This window comes from Acartia tonsa, chromosome 8 (genome assembly GCF_053477335.1).
Source record: "Acartia tonsa isolate MP-2025a chromosome 8, ASM5347733v1, whole genome shotgun sequence".
NCBI classification, from domain to species: Eukaryota; Metazoa; Arthropoda; class Copepoda; order Calanoida; family Acartiidae; genus Acartia; species Acartia tonsa.
Genome location: NC_137267.1, coordinates 6,954,569 through 6,970,561, shown reverse-complemented (window position 1 = coordinate 6,970,561; position 15,993 = coordinate 6,954,569). Strand labels below are relative to the sequence as shown.

General features: G+C 34.4%; 1 protein-coding gene across 17 annotated transcripts in view; it reads right to left on the bottom strand.

Annotated features, from left to right (window-relative positions):
- The window catches only part of LOC145325892 (uncharacterized), a 45,162-nt gene that overhangs the window by 28,961 nt on the left and 208 nt on the right, over positions 1-15,993 (bottom strand). For 16 of the 17 annotated variants that reach the window (XM_080168873.1, XM_080168883.1, XM_080168884.1 and 13 more), the window contains exons 2-24: positions 15,294-15,378; positions 14,276-14,408; positions 13,718-13,806; positions 12,657-12,749; positions 12,157-12,201; positions 11,683-11,756; positions 11,204-11,268; positions 10,759-10,866; positions 10,349-10,428; positions 9,950-10,060; positions 7,959-8,002; positions 7,588-7,619; positions 7,166-7,222; positions 6,772-6,878; positions 6,093-6,174; positions 5,368-5,556; positions 4,780-4,837; positions 3,831-3,893; positions 2,769-2,851; positions 2,281-2,362; positions 1,255-1,312; positions 760-821; positions 219-311 (exon numbers count right to left, since the gene is read on the bottom strand). In XM_080168873.1, coding sequence (XP_080024999.1) covers positions 219-311; positions 760-821; positions 1,255-1,312; positions 2,281-2,362; positions 2,769-2,851; positions 3,831-3,893; positions 4,780-4,837; positions 5,368-5,556; positions 6,093-6,174; positions 6,772-6,878; positions 7,166-7,222; positions 7,588-7,619; positions 7,959-8,002; positions 9,950-10,060; positions 10,349-10,428; positions 10,759-10,866; positions 11,204-11,268; positions 11,683-11,756; positions 12,157-12,201; positions 12,657-12,749; positions 13,718-13,806; positions 14,276-14,408; positions 15,294-15,378 — 1,893 coding nt within the window. The remainder of the gene's footprint in view (positions 1-218; positions 312-759; positions 822-1,254; positions 1,313-2,280; positions 2,363-2,768; positions 2,852-3,830; positions 3,894-4,779; positions 4,838-5,367; positions 5,557-6,092; positions 6,175-6,771; positions 6,879-7,165; positions 7,223-7,587; positions 7,620-7,958; positions 8,003-9,949; positions 10,061-10,348; positions 10,429-10,758; positions 10,867-11,203; positions 11,269-11,682; positions 11,757-12,156; positions 12,202-12,656; positions 12,750-13,717; positions 13,807-14,275; positions 14,409-15,293; positions 15,379-15,993) is intronic. The other variant, XM_080168890.1, reaches the window with a different exon arrangement.

The following is a 15,993-nucleotide window of genomic DNA, read 5'->3' as shown; positions in this document are numbered from 1 at the left end:
TGATTCTTATCAAAATTAGATCGCTGCAGTGCTGCCTCACCAAAATTATTTTTGTGAAAAATCCTCCAAAATCGCATAAAAATCTACAAAAATTAAATAAAATCATAGAAGGGTTATTAACATAAGATTTTATTTTATTTTTGTAGATTTTTGTGTGATGTAGCGACCCTAAAACTTTTCAAGAATCCACCTCAAGTCTTAATAGCTGAATTTCTTACCGCTGGGACTCGGAGAGGCAAGTAGCTTGTGTTGGCTTACTGTGGCAATGCCGAGTGTACTTGTACTGCCAGGTATTAGGATTCGTCCACTTCCTTAATAATTTTGAAATAGAGGTTATTTCATGAAGGCCTGGAACGTCCAATGGGGGTACAAAGGGGTCCCCCCACACCGAAAAAAACCCTTTAATTAACCCCCTTGTTGAGATGTTGAACCCCATTTTCCTCAAAGCACTTTAAAAATAAAGTCAAGATGTTAGGTGCAATTCAATCCTTTCTATGAAAATAAACTCAAAAAATTTACATTGATATGATAAATCAATTTCCCATATGGCTTCGAAACCTATTAATATCCGCTGGATTAGAAATGGTTCTCAGTCATGCATGCCGAGAAATCTTGTGAAGTATCGCAATACAGAAAATTTTCTACTAATTTTAAAATAATTTTGTTAGCCCCGAGGTGCCGAAGGTTTAAATCTTATAAGTTTTTATTTTAATATACGCGGAAAGCTGTCTGTAATACAATGCGATAAATAACTATTACCTTCCCCATTTTGTCTTGTTTGAGGTATCACATTCGGATGCAGAATTAACTTGGTTTCATTTCTAGACAATAAACAAGGATGAAAATAATTCATGTAAACGAAGCTAGAAAAATTAGATAGTAAGAAAAACGAACAATAATAAATGCAATGTAAAGGGTGTGCAAAAAAAATGCGGACCTTTTTAAAATTTAGATTGCGCGGCTTGTGTTAATAGTAGAAAAACGTTATGCATACCATTAGAACCGTTATGAAGTCTATTTTTTGGAAATATAAAAATGATTCCTGTGCTACGCATAGTTTAGGAGCGATGTGGTAAAATGTCCCAACTGCCTTAAAACTTGACTTGCGAGTAAATCATTAAAGATTAAAGAATATAAAAAAATATGTACAATTTAAAAATCAAATTGCGCGGCTTGTGTTAACAGTAGAACAACGTAATTTTTTCTTTAGAATTGGTGGAAGAAGTGAGCACTAGATCATAAAGCAATGACTACCTGGGTTTAATAACAGATTGTCCTAATATTTTTGAGACTGGTTTACTGCCCTGGACACCTAAATTAATATTAACATTTGATTTGTACATTAAAAGTAAAATAAAACAAATATTTTAAAAATAGTTCAAACAATGCAATAAGTTTGTTATAAGGAGATTAAAACCCTTAATTTTTTTCAAACAGGAGAGTTTTCAGGGAGTAAGGGAAGGGACAATGGATCGAATATTCAATTTTTAGGGGTCTCAGACTTTGGGTACTAGCTTAAAGGGAATGTGCAAGAATTTAGCAGGTTCTGACAGACTTTGGGTACTAGGGCATCGAATGCCGCTATTTCGCAACGTTAGTTTTGAATATAGCAGACGAGTATCAATAAACTTAATTTGTTATGAGATGGCTGGTTTTAACAATTTTTTCCCCCAGAAAATATCATTTCATAGATAAAAACTTTATTGTGATACTTTTGTAATAAACAATCTAAGAACCCTAACAATTTGGGGTTATGGGGTTGAACGGGTTCCAGGGAGATTTTTCTAGTAATTAATTACAGAATGGTAACGTCAGTCTGATGTGCTGGTAATTTAGTTTTCAAATGAATGCTCTTTTTCTTGGAAAATTTTCTTATTTTATAGTTTTCTAAATTTTATTAACACTAATTTAAAAACTAGCGGCTACGCCTCTAGAGGCCTCTAGGGACAGGTAAAATTGTTTCTTTTAAATCTATTTTAAAATCAGCTATTTACAAAAAATGTTTTTTTCGCCCATAGATGGTGTTATGAATGTTTTTAGCTAATTGCAAAAATGTCCGCAGAGCGGCGTTTATTTTTTATTTTTGTCGATTTCTCTGGGGAGGGTGGTGGTACCCTCCCCCATAATAGTTATAAATCTTTCCGGGACCTATTAGAAGCTACCCAGTTAAGGAGAACCCGATCGGTTCCGCGGTTAGCGAGATCCTTCGGTACAGACAGACAGACAAACAAACAAACAGACATCCTGTTATTTTATTATAAGGATACAAAAATAATAAACCTGCTATAATAGGGCCAGATATTGAAATTGAGGAGGTATTTATTGATGAGGTTAGAATGGTTGATGATTGAGCTAAGCTTCCCTGAAAAATCATATTAAAATCAAGAATACTAAATAGTAGTTGAAGTCAAAAACAGAAAAAAGTCAAAGATTTTTTCCCCCAAGATAAAAATATTTAATGATATCTAATTAATTTCTTTCCCGAAGAAAAATTAACCCATTTTTTTCTATGCATACTGCACAATACATACCTAATGTATATCCAATTTGATCAACAATTGTTTCACTGGTAGTTGTTGTGCTTTTAAGGTAAGCTTTCAAATTACTCACATGGTACACACTCCCCGGGTCCTCAGTAATACCCTTGGGAACGGGACCTTTGTCAATTACAGCAAAAGTAACAACTTTAAACGTGTTCAGTCATGACGCATTTGGGGCCAAGATTCGAACCCATTACCCCGTCAAGTTTCTGTTTTCTATATACTAACCTGGTTAATAATTTTGATAGAAGGCGGAGTAATACCGGTAGACACGCCTCCAGCAATAACTGGCCGCAGAATTACTGGCAAACCTTCAAAAAACACGATTGTAATTTAACCGCTTTTATGGACTTAAGGACATGCCTGCCCAAGTAGACATAAGATTAAAATAAAACAATAGCCGGGGGAGGGGGTTAAATAACTCTGTGCCGACTTTTAATGTAATCTTTGTATATCAATCAATAACGACGGAAATATTAACACATCCAAGTCGCTGCAAAATTAAGCAAAAGGCAATTTAGAGCAGACGAAAAAGATCCCTACAACTGGATCCAGGGAGTTGTCTGGGTTATACATTTATAGACACTGAAAAAAGTATTCAATATGTCAAGAATTTTAACAAAATCTTTTTAATGCCTTTGTGTTGTCTGGGTTATACATCTATACTTTTTACTTTTATTGACACTGACAAAAATATTTAATATAACAAGAAAGAGAAGTACGCACGAAGTAGAGCAAGTGATTCTAAGCATTTTTCAATAGTGATTCTAAATGTTAAATATTGCTATATCAATTTTTTTAAAAAAGTTTCATCATGATTTTATATGAACAAAACTTTGAAATGTTAGGCATTTTTGGATAATATATCATCAAATGTTTTGTTGAGTTCAAACTGCTGTGACACAAAAGTCAACTTTTTAAAATGAAAATGTTAATTTAGAAAAAGGGATGGCAACTTGTAATATTGTTAACAGTTTTATTAGAGTAATTTTGTAATTTATAGCAATTGATTATGTTTTTGTGTGTTTTTATTGAACCTTTGAACTCAACAAAACATTTGATGATATTTCATTAAAAATGATTGACATTTCAAAATTTTATTCATAGAAAATCATGGTGAAACTTAATTTTTTCTAGTTGGTATAACTTTATCAAACAAAACCCTAGTATATTCACAAAAATATTTAGAATCACTGCTGGAAGGTGCTAAGAATAACTTGCTCTCGTTCGTGCATAGTACACTTTAGCAAAAACTTTCGAGGGTTTTAAAAAAGATTAGAGTTATTTTACCTTTTTTAAGTTGTTCTTTATATTGTGAAGGAAGTGCTTTCAATGCATCTGATACTGATACATCTAAAATTTACTTTTTATTTAAATTTTAGATCTACTGCAGTTCATGGTAAAATATTGCTGGTAACGAATATTGTCAAAAATCTATGAATTTTAAAGGCTGCTAGCTGCCAAACGGCTGAACGTACAGATCATAACCGCACACCGTTTTAAGCGGTATATAAAGGCCTACATATAATCTGGAATAGCCAAGATCCAATGATGCACAGGGAAAGCTTCATTGAAGAAAAAACGAGTAAAATGGGCCTTTTTCGCGCATTTCTCTGCACTGCGAGATAATTATTCATTATTGATTTATGGCTATTCCAGATTATTTGTAGGCCTTCTTGTGCCGCTTAAAACAGTGTGCGGGCATGATCTGTACGTTCAGCCGTTTGGCAGCTAGCAGCCTTTAAAATTCATAGATTTTTGGCAATATTCGTTACCAGCAATATTTTACCGTGAACTGCAGTAGATCCATTTACTTTTTATTTAACTTTTTTCTGCGCCCCTTGCATCTAGTGGAGGGTTGTGGAAATCAGAACATCAGAGTAAAACAAGGGAAAAGGGGTTAAATAACTGTATGTCTCCTTCCCGATGATCCTTGGGTCCTTGAAATCAACCAATAGCAATATTAACACAGAAAAGTCGCTACAAAAAAGCAGAAAGCTAAACTTGTCCCCCAACAAGAGGATCCAGGTAGTTGTGTGGTTATACATCTTATTTATAGATTTATTGTCAGAACAATAGCCTTAAACCATCTCAAGGCATTAATAAAGTACAAAAATTCAGACCAGCATTTTCTGAGAACTTTGACTACAGACAAAAGCCCTAACTTCTTTATATAATAAAGTCAAAGAAAAGCTTAAACACTGCTAGTTTGAATAAACCCTTAAAGAAAATTGCATACCTAAATCTTTGTTTAAAGGATTTATACCATGAACTCCGCTGGTTACTGGGGAACTAGCCTGAAATTGGTAAGATTATTCTATACTGGGAACTAACTTAAAAGTTAGATTACATATTAATTTTTTTTATCGTATTTTAGAATAGAACAGCTTTTCGCGGATAAAAATAATAAAATTATAGAAATGATTCCTATTTCCTGCAGAACTACCATGTACATTATACAACCTAACGATAATAAAGTAACAGGATGTTTGTCTGTACCGAAGGATCTCGCTAACCGCTGAACCGATCGGAATCTCATTAACAGGGTAGCTTCTCATAGATCCCAGGAAAGTTTATAACTATTTTGTGGGAGGGTAACACCACCCTCCCAAGAGAAATTACAAAAAAATCTAATTTTTAAAAATATTCGTAGAAACTTGAACCCAACATAGATAGGTAACGTAACTTTTTAAAAAATATTTAAAGAGCCACTAGAGGCCTCTAGGGGCGTAGCCGCTAGTAACCTAACAAATATGCAAGTAAAACTTATTTTCAATTTATAGATACGGGAGTTATTGGGTCGACTAGGCACTTTGAGTGAAATTACCTTTGTAGAAGAGGCCGAAATAACAGAAGTAATCTGGAGAGGTTTCGGGGCAATGGGCACAACCTTGACGGGGGATGGCCTTGGCGTGATTTCAGTGAATGGCATCGGACTTTCCTCCAGCGCTTTAATTTCCATTTTCTTCGAGGCATCTATTGTCCAGTAATTACCCTTCCCCGGCCAATCTCGTTCCTAAAGACAAGGACAATTATGTGTATAAGTGGTACAGCAAAGAAATTAGGGTTGAACCGGATACTTTTTTGGCCGGATATCCGGCTGAATTTTCATGCCGGATATGGAAGTAGCAAAAAAATTTCTTCATAAAATTTGGCTGCCGTTTAGCCGCCGACTGTCGGCAACTATAGCTGCCGCCGCAAGAAAAAACATGTTTTGAGAATTCTAATAGGTATAAAATTTTCATAAAAAAACATTTTTTGAAAAATATGTTTCTTTTACCTTCAAAAATAAGAAAATTACTGCCATTTAAAATTTAAAACATGTTTAAAATGGACGTACAGACATTTTGGTAACGATCATAGAGTTGCTACGCTTTCTAAATCGTACCTAACTACTACAGGAATCACCATGCAAAGTTTGAAATCGATAAGACAATTCTAACATGCCTAAATTAACGAAAAAAGCTATCCATTACGGACGGAATGACGGACTTACCGACCCTAATTAAAGAAAAGCTTCGCCTTTAAAAAGATACATAATAAACTACTTACCAACTGTGTAAAAATGTTGCAAAGACTGAGATTATGGCGAATTGAATTACAAAAATTGGGTTTGTGCTTGAATTGAGGAAACCTAAACAATTTAAAATATAATTCATAGAAAACAAGGATGACAACATCAATGAACGCGAAGTTATTAAATCAAACGGTAAAACAAACGAACATAATTACCTACAGAGTGTCAAAACTTAATAAGCAGTATATTTGATAATTTAAAGGCTTAAACAAAAATATTGCAAAATTGTGTAAATACAGAAAGCACATAATTACATTTTTTGACTTGCGTTGTGGAGCCGGAGCCGCCATATTTTGCTGGAGCCGGAGCCGTTATTTTAGTTAAAAAACGGCTCCGGCTCCGGGTTATCTTAAATAAGAGATTCTTTTATCAATTTTAATTTGGTAACTCTGTTGTGTCGTGTGCAAATGCCCCTTTTAAGTTTTGCAGTTTGTTTTAAGTCCTTCAAAAAACCTTAAAACCTTCAAAAGTAAAAAAAAAAGAACTCGGCAAAAAAAGTGGGTAAAAGAGTCGGAACTGGAGCCGTTATATTAACACGCGGCTCTGCGGAGCCAGAGCCGCAACAAAATCGAACAGCTCCGCAACGCTGCTTTTGAATATAGAAAAACATGTATGGGGGCTATAACTTGTTAATTTTAAACAAAATTACCATACCTTACTAAAATCCAATCTTTGATTTCTTGCAATGAAAGTTTTCTAACCGGAGAGCTACTTAATGCCGAGTAGATAAGCTTCTTGTATGTTGTCCGGGTTTTATGTACCTACACAGAAATAAAAGAATTAAAGTAGCTAAATATTAATAACAATGATTTTTTGGGTTTTTAATACATTTCCGATACACTCAGTTTTCTTATTTTTTAATGTGTATAATAGTTTTTTGTCTGTTTGTTAGTTTGGCAAAACTGGAGAATTTAATTTTGTTTTATTATTTTATCAGCAGTAAAATACGATGCGATAGATGATTCTTCAGTATGGCTCACAACCGGTTTTAATCCAGCAGATATTTATCAGTTTCAAAGCCATACTGGGAAGTATATTAAATTATTACCCTGGGTGAATTTGAGGTAAAAATTTCCACGTCGATTTCTACTTCGTCTGAGGTGTTCTAAAACAATACAAATTTTTTCAAAGCTTCCACCTTTCGAATAAAGAAATGATAATTGCTCTTTTATGTGCAGAAATAAACATCAGTTCTTATGATCTCTGTGTGTACAGAAGGATCTCCCTTACTGCTAAACCGATATAGTTTTCCTTAACAGTGAAGCTTCTTACAGGACCAGAAAAGTTTTATAACTATTTTGAGGGAGGGTATCCTCAGCCCTCCCCAGCGAAATCGCTCCTAGAAAAAAAACCCACCAATTTTTTTTTGGTCAAGGGGGTCGACACCCTACACCCCCCCCACGCTCTCAAAGGCCCCTAGAGGCATCTTGGGGGCGAAGCAACTAGTATTACATAAAAGGAAAAACTTACCATATTTGATTCTCTCTTATCTTCTTCAGCAACTAAAATAGTTATTATTTTTATCCATAAATGTTTAGGACATTTTTTATGTTTTTTTAAACTAAATAAATCGATACTGGGAATTGTAGCTTTCGCAATATTCCGTAAAATTGTAAGCAAGCTTTCAGTCAAATGCGCTTATCAATTCTAACTGTTCTTAATATTGACCAAACGCATAGTATAATTAAACGCATATTTAAGAACAGTTTGACCTAATAAGTGCATTTGACTGGAATCTTACTCACAACTTTATGGAATATTGCGAAAGCTACTATTCCCTTTATGATAATTTAATTGTAGAAAATGGGCAATTATGAAAATTATATGAAGAAAAATTATACCTAATCGTGGAGGTACGTTTTTAACCGTCTTCTGTTGTTCTTTCCTTAAATGTTGTTTTAAATATTTAATTTACAAGTAAAACCTTTCATCATTATGTCAATTAAAATTACTAAAATAATGTTTCTACATTCTACAAATTCATGTGATAAAATATAAAGTACTAGCTAAAAGTTTGGAAAATATTTATTCTTGTGAACATTTTCCACAATACACATTAGAAAGGTTAATTTTGATAAATCTTGATAGATAAAGCAGTAATCAGGGGCGTCCAAGCTTTTTTTTTTGGGGGGGGGGTAATTCGTGTTTGGGGGGGGTAAAATGGCGCGCGAAGCGCGCCGAAATTTTTTTTTACCCCCCCCAAAATTTTTACCCCGGGGGTAAAATTTGATTGGGGGGGGTAATTACCCCCCCTAAAGTCTGTTGGGGGGGGTAAATACTCCCCCCAAATCTGTTGGGGGGGGGTAATTACCCCCCCCAAACTAATTTACCCCGGGGGTAAAATTTTTGGGGGGGGTAATTTAATTATGTAAAAAAAGCACCTACCTAATCTATTAAGTTAATAAGTACTATCCTATAACATAAAGAAGAGTAAGGTTTGTTTGACTATAGCTTCAGATTTCATTACTTTTAATACTGAGTTCTCCTTTTTAGGAAAGCTTCACATAGATCCCATGATGGTTCCACACTATTATAGGTCAATCCTTTGAGTGGTTTTAGGCTATTTTTCTCCTCCCTCTTTACCCTTTAGAAAACACGAGTTCTTAGATGCTAAGGGCGCCACTACTATTCAAATATATAGTAGTATCTCATTCTTTAGAACATAAAAATACAATAATTAACTCACTAACCAATGAACCAATATGATTATACTTTAAAGTGAAGCGTCTTATAGGTCCTGGTAAGTTTTATAACTAGTTTTGAGACACCCTGACATCCTCCCAAAAGAAATCGCCTATAGAAATTCTTTTTCATTATATAATGAAATATTTTATTTAGTTAGGTATCTATTTTATGGAATCTTCAGTGCTTTACAATTACATCATAGATCCCTCCCCCAAAAAAAATTTTTCAGTAAAATTTTTTTTTTAAGAACATTCAATTTGGGGGGGGTAAATACCCCCCCAAAAATTTTTTTTTAAAGAACATTTATTTTGGGGGGGGTAATTACCCCCCCCAAAATGGTGTGGGGGGGGTAAATACCCCCCCCAAAATCGTTGGGGGTGCCTACGGCACCCCCAAGGTAGGGGTAATTTTTTTTTGGGGGGGGTATTGTTCAAAAAATTTTGGGGGTGCCGTAGGCACCCCCAAAATCGTTTGGGGGTGCCAAATGGCCCATTACCCCCCCCCTTGGACGCCTATGGCAGTAATGTCTTTTTGTTTGTCTTTAAGATCTCATAAACCACAGATTACTTCCTCTTAATAAAACTTTACATAGTTCCAGGGATGTGCAAGTGCATGGGCAATTTAAGTCTTCGGATGGTTTTATGCTATTTCCCTCCCACTTTAAATACAGATCCTCCAATAAGAAAGGGCCGCAGCCTTAAGCTCTGTATGAATAAGTTAACTCTAAGCATTAGTTATGATCTGCTATCATTTTGGCTTCCAATAAGCTAGGGACAAGAGTTGAGTTTAAACAAACGAAACCATGTTGTGGGTGCATAATTGACCCTGCTGAAGGGGGGAGGGGGTAAATAAAAATATGTGATCGGGAGAAAGAAAAAAATGTTAAAAATAAGAGAACTGTAAACATTTTTTCCATTTCCCCCCCTACTTGGTAAACAAAAAACTAAAACAATATGTGGGAGGGGGTTTAAAATTCTTTAAATAGGTAGGTATAGAGTTCTTTAAATATTTTTCCAATTCCCCCCCCCCCTCCTCCTTGGTGAAAAAAACTAGGGATAAAAAAAGAAATTTTGTAGCAGGGAAAAAAGATGAATCTTGTGAGAATATATTATACACCCCTGATTCTAATCCAATTATTTCTTCTTACCTTAATATAAGTTCAGATTTGAGTTTGAGACAAGATTCACAGGAGCTGGTGCCCACCCCAGGGTGGTGGGACAACCGACGTCTTGGCACCATCATATAACAGTCTCGATGCCTGAACAATTGAATATTGTCAAAGAAGTAAATCATTTCACACAAAGTTTCGGTTGAGAATGAGCACGGATACCCCCCCCCCCCCCCCCCATCCGTTTTATAAAATAAATTGAAAATGAGAGAGAGGGGTAATTTTTTTCACCGGCCTAACAACCCCCGCATATCCTAAAGTAATGAACAATCAAACAAAAAACTATAATTATTCACTACAAAAACTGTAATTTCATGAGATCTTCCAGATAGAGTGAATTATAGAGTAACTTCAGTGCTAAAAAACAAATATTTTAACCTGTAAACTATTGAGCCTTCAAATTTTTCTATTAAAACCATTCTTATAAAGTCATCAGAGTAAGGAAACTTTATTTCGTCCTGAAAAAAAAAATATTAACCAAAGGGGTACTTGAATTGGGGATATATTCAATGACGATAAAAAAACAATAACCCCTTCTATATGTTAAAACTATTGGACACTTAACTTAATGAACCAACCAATAAAAACTTAATAAAAGTTCCCAAAGTTTTTAAGCCAAAGAATAAAAAAAATGTGGTTATATAAAACTAAGTGTACTAGTGTAATTAACAGACTTAAGTTTCGCTGACTAATTGAGAAATTTTGTTGTGAATATTATTATATACATGTCCTAGACCTTAACAGCGCTACTTTAAATATAGGTGTCCTTGTTTATATTGATGTCATACCTCTGCAAATGCTCCAGAGCAAACGCTGTACCGGTTTCGTTGTAGCTCTTTTAGAAACAGAAAAATGCCTGTCCGTGTCGTTACCGAGGATTTGCAGTTTTGAAAATCCTACAAAAAATATATTTTTACAAGGATGACAACATCCATGAAAGCAAAGCTCTGAAACAGTAAGACAAACGAACATTAACAATTGTATAGGGCAAAACTAAATAATCAGAATATAAATGTATAAAAGTCGAACTAAACAAAATTGTAATTAAATCTGTTAAAAAACTGCTTAAAAACAGGATATTGTTGAGGGACATACTTACATTTTTAGGACTTGATTATAGAGATCCTTCGCCTATAACAATGTACTTTGTTGTACTAGGAATCAGTATTCCAAAAATCAGATAGGACATTTCGAGCGTTGCCACAAAAGGGACTATACACAAAATTTCCTTACCCGTATTACAATATTCTTGAAGACTTGATGATTAAAATTAAAAAGGGTACACAACAAATCTTCCCCTAAATAAATAAATTTACATTTTAGAAATGATGTTGCGTTATAATCCACTAAGGGGGGAGGCGGAAGTGACACTTTTTAAAATCAAAACTAAAAGTCAAAGGAACTCAACTATATAAAGATTACAGCTCTGAGATTTGACATGGCAGTTGCTTTAAAAATGTACAACAGGAACTGTGAAGAAACGGCGGTGGAGCTGCCGCTACCACCAAAAACTGCCGTTTCCAGCCTAATTGTTTTTGCCTTTTCTCGCCAAATTCAAATATAAGTAACGACAGGATGGGAAGGGGATTGAAAGCATCGCTATTTTAGCCAGCAGCTGCGAGCTACAATTTATCAGAGTACGTAAAAATTCTGTGCAACATCCAAGTAATAATAAATCCATTAAAGTTCAATAATTTTCAAACGTAACTAACCCGAGCTTCTGACAATTAGAGTGAGGTTTGTTCTGTACTGAAGATAAGTGTCGGGTTCTTTATTTGATACACTGTGAGCATTCAGTTATTCAGTTTATATCTTAAATCTAGGAACAAGGGACCAGGATTCTGACAAACAATTAAAACATCTCCCCTCTTGTTACGCACTTCCCTTCAGTTACACCACAAAACAAGTTTTACGCCAAAATTACACCACTACAGTATCCAAATACTTAACCTCAAAAGTTTTAAACAAAAATAAATATTGATGTGTGGGTGCCAGCCGGGGGTATCCGTAATCAAGGGGCTAGTGGAGAAGCCATTAGTAATTTCATTTTCCATTTGATTTTATGTGTTTGTCTCAAGGGGCTTGATCAATAGTAGGTACCTAAAATAATTATCTAACGAATTGCATAACTAACTTATCTTCATTCCTAAATCTTTTCTTGAATTTTTGAAACTGAAATATTCCTGAGAAAGATTTCATCATCAGATTTGCTGAGAAGGTATCTTAGTCTGAAGACATACATTCAATTACTTTTTAGTTAAGATTTTCCTATGGCCAAGAAATAAAATCATTACCTATTGTAAATAAAGTTTAGCACTTAAAAATGGAATTTCGCTTGTTTCAATCCTTCTCAGTTCGAGAGTTAGAGTACAACTGTACACAGATATTTAAGTTTGAACCACGTCATAACTAGAGACGTTTAAAAGGGTTCATACGGCTCTATTCAAATGTTTTGGTATGTTGGTTGAATGGTATGGCCCAAAACAGGCGCAACTCATTACCATGCACAGTTGGGACTACTAGACAAAGGTCGTGCAATCAAAGGGCTAGTTGTATATAGGACTTTAAACCGTATAACCAACCATGCACTCCATAAGAAAGGTTTGGTACAATGATAAACAAAAATAAGACCTAGAGGTTTAATAGATGAAATATGTCTATAATAAAAGTATTGGATGTATTCCTGGGAGAAAATTCTAGTCCGCTGGCAATATTGAGATAATCATATATTAATGGATTCTCTACTTTCAATACATCTAGTGTTATGTTGGGTAGTGGTCTGAAAATAAACAAAAATTAAATAGATTTTTTTAACAAATAGAGGGGAAGGTTTCTGGTAAAATCCGTAAAGGTTATGTGTTATAAGTTAAAAACAGTAGTAGAACGATAAAAATTTATATTAACTTTTTTAAACAAAATTTTGTCTATAGTTATCAATAAGAAATACCTACACATATTTAGTGAATATTAACGTTCTACTACCTACTATTTTTAACCTTTAAAACACACACCTTTAAGGATTTTACCAGAAACCTACCCCTCTCTTTTTGGAAAATAATTTTTTTTATAACAAGTTTCATGAACAAGAGATAAGAGTTTAACAAAAGTAGGACTGAGTATATCCTTAAAATAGTAAGCTTTTTTTTGTCTGGGGCATAAGATCTCAATAATTATTGAACCGATTGAATTCTCCATTTTAATGAAACTTCCCATGACAGGTCCCATGGTAGTTTTAGTCAATTTTATTCCAGGTTTAAGTTTTGGGGTGATTTTAGGCTATTCTGCCATTCTTTAGACTTTTGATTAAAGAGTCCCTAGATGTTAGGGGCGAAGCAGCTAGTTTAGTAAGAAGTGGGAATGGGCTCTTTTCAGGATAACATTAGCACTAGCACACAAAAAAATGATATTTGATCAGTAAGTACGAACATAGCACAGTCATATTGAAGCTGCTCTACTAAAATATTATTATTTGTCATATGAAAAAACTTTTTTTCCAAAATACAAATTGAGTAGGTACTTACCTAGCAAAGATTAAAATTACTGGATCATGGAAACAAAAGGAAGTAGCGGGTATCATCATATTTTCACAGTAGATTTTGATAGGTTATTTAAATTAGGTTGTAAATGTTAATAATTGCCATGCAGGGTTAGAGCCCCCTGCAGGGGCTAGAAATAGGAGAAAAGCTACTGTGAAAGTACGATGAAACCCGCTACTTAGTTTTCTTTCCATGATCCAAATTAACTAACCTTGCATTTTGTTCCGCTTCTAATTTTCTCTCCTTCGCCAATAGTTTGGCAGTTGGCTTATGGTATGCAGCAGAAAAACTGGATATAACCTTAAGAAATGAAGTATTGGTTTAAATGCTATCTTAATATGCAAAAAAATATTTCCACCTATTGGAAAAATCGGTGTTTTCCATTAAAGTGTCTAGCGAGCGCAGAAACCTATGCTACTTTATTTTTGAGACAAAAATAGAAAATAAGGGGCAAAAATTCCAACATCAAGAACCCCAACTCAAATAGGGGGAAGTAGGTTGTGCTAAAATTCCGTAAAAGTGTGAGTTTTAAGGCTTAAAAACTGTAATAGAACGATAATATTCACTATTTTTTGTCTATAGGTAGTTCTGTTCATTAAGGAATACACATATTTAGTGAATATTATCGTTCTACTACAGTTTTAAAGCCTTAAAACTCACACCTTTACGGAATTTTAGCACAACCTACCTCCCCCTTTATTTTAAAATAAAGTCTTCTTCGCTCGACTAGTCACTTTTAGGGAAATAGCCGAAAATTGAAAAAGGGTACCTTAGGCAAGACTGGTTGTTGTCCTTGGTTAGAAGAACTCCTGTTGCCCCCCTGTTGTGGAGCATCACTCCTGGGTGTTATTTCAATATTGGGAGCACGGGTACTCACATCTTCAGTTGTGTCATCATCATCTATATTTCAACACAAGGATAAACGTTTTTCTGTGCTAGTGGACAATTTTGTTCTTGTAATATTTATTTCTCGCATCGTATAAAAAATAGCTTTCCGCGTATATAAAATGTACAATTATAAAATCAAGGGGTTTATAGTCGGCATCTTGGGGCTAAAAAAACTGGTTTTAATCTTATGGCCAACGTTCGATATCCGGCAATTTAACGGATATCCGGCCAGATACCGGATATTAAAACTATGATATCCGGCTGATTTTTGACGCCGGATATCCGGTTATCTGGCCGGATATCCGTTAAATTGTTGGATATCGAACGTTGGCCAGATATCCGACCGGAACCTGATATCCGGCACTAAAAATCAGCCGGATATCCGGCCAAAAAAGTATCCGGCCCAACCCTACTGACAATCTTAAAGGGAAGCAGTAATTCAAGCATAATTTACTAGAACCATCCTAAAAATTCATACATAGTTTCTTAGAAACAGATATTTGTACAAAAATTTTTAATTGTTTTTGTTCAATAACATTTCAATTTATTTCAAGTTATATGGGAATTTTTAGCTTTAATGCAGTTTTTAGATTTAATAGATACTTTGATTCCAAGAAGGTTAGGCCAAATACAGATCTATAGTATAGATGTATATACAGACAACTATCTCCCTTCATTTTTCAAAGACATCTTTCGTCTACTTCTAAATAATTTTCTGCTACTAAGCTGTGTTAATATAAGAGATACCATTGCATTGGTTGATTTTCACTGGCCCAATAGGAAGGTTGCACAAGAAGATTGTGATGGGGCGATACAGTTATTTAACCCTTTCTCCCTCTAGTGTTTTACTCTAATAGGCCAATCATGTCTTTTTTCCAAAAAGGTTTATCTCTTTTCCTGTGCTTAGATGAACAAAATCCGGTTCAACTTTGACAGTAACAGCATCATTCTCTTCATCTCCATCATCCATACTATCTGGATCATCTATAATATAAAACAATTAGGGTTGGCAATCCGTGTCCGATTCCGCCCAATTTTGGAATCCGAGTCCGGAATCCGTTTTTTAATAGCGGATTCTTAATTGGTAAGCTAAAATTACCTTCTTTCAACTCCCCCTTTCTGAAGCACTTAAATTTTTTAATTAAAAAAAAAGCCTTTTAAAATATTGCTAGAATCCGGAATCCAAATCTGCCAAAAATAAGAATCCGGAATCCGCCAAAACTAAGAATCCGGAATCCGTGGGAATCCGCCATTTTTTGGACGGATTCTTGTAAGAATCCGAATCCGGTCCAAAAATTTGACGGATTGCCTTCCCTAAAAACAATGCTTAACAAATTAAACAGACAGCCAAACGAACATCATATTTATTTACAAAAATCTATACAGAAATTAAATGTTAATATGTCATAAAATAACTTTCAATATATAGGTTAATATGGAATTTAAATTAAATTAAAACGTAGTTATAGTGATCTAATATCAGGATTTACCAATTTAAGGAAGTTAATGCTTATTTCTTGTGTATAAAAAAGGTAAAAATTTAACATTTCAATAAATTTTAAGTAGGTAGACCTTTTTCGACAAGGATTATAAAGTTGT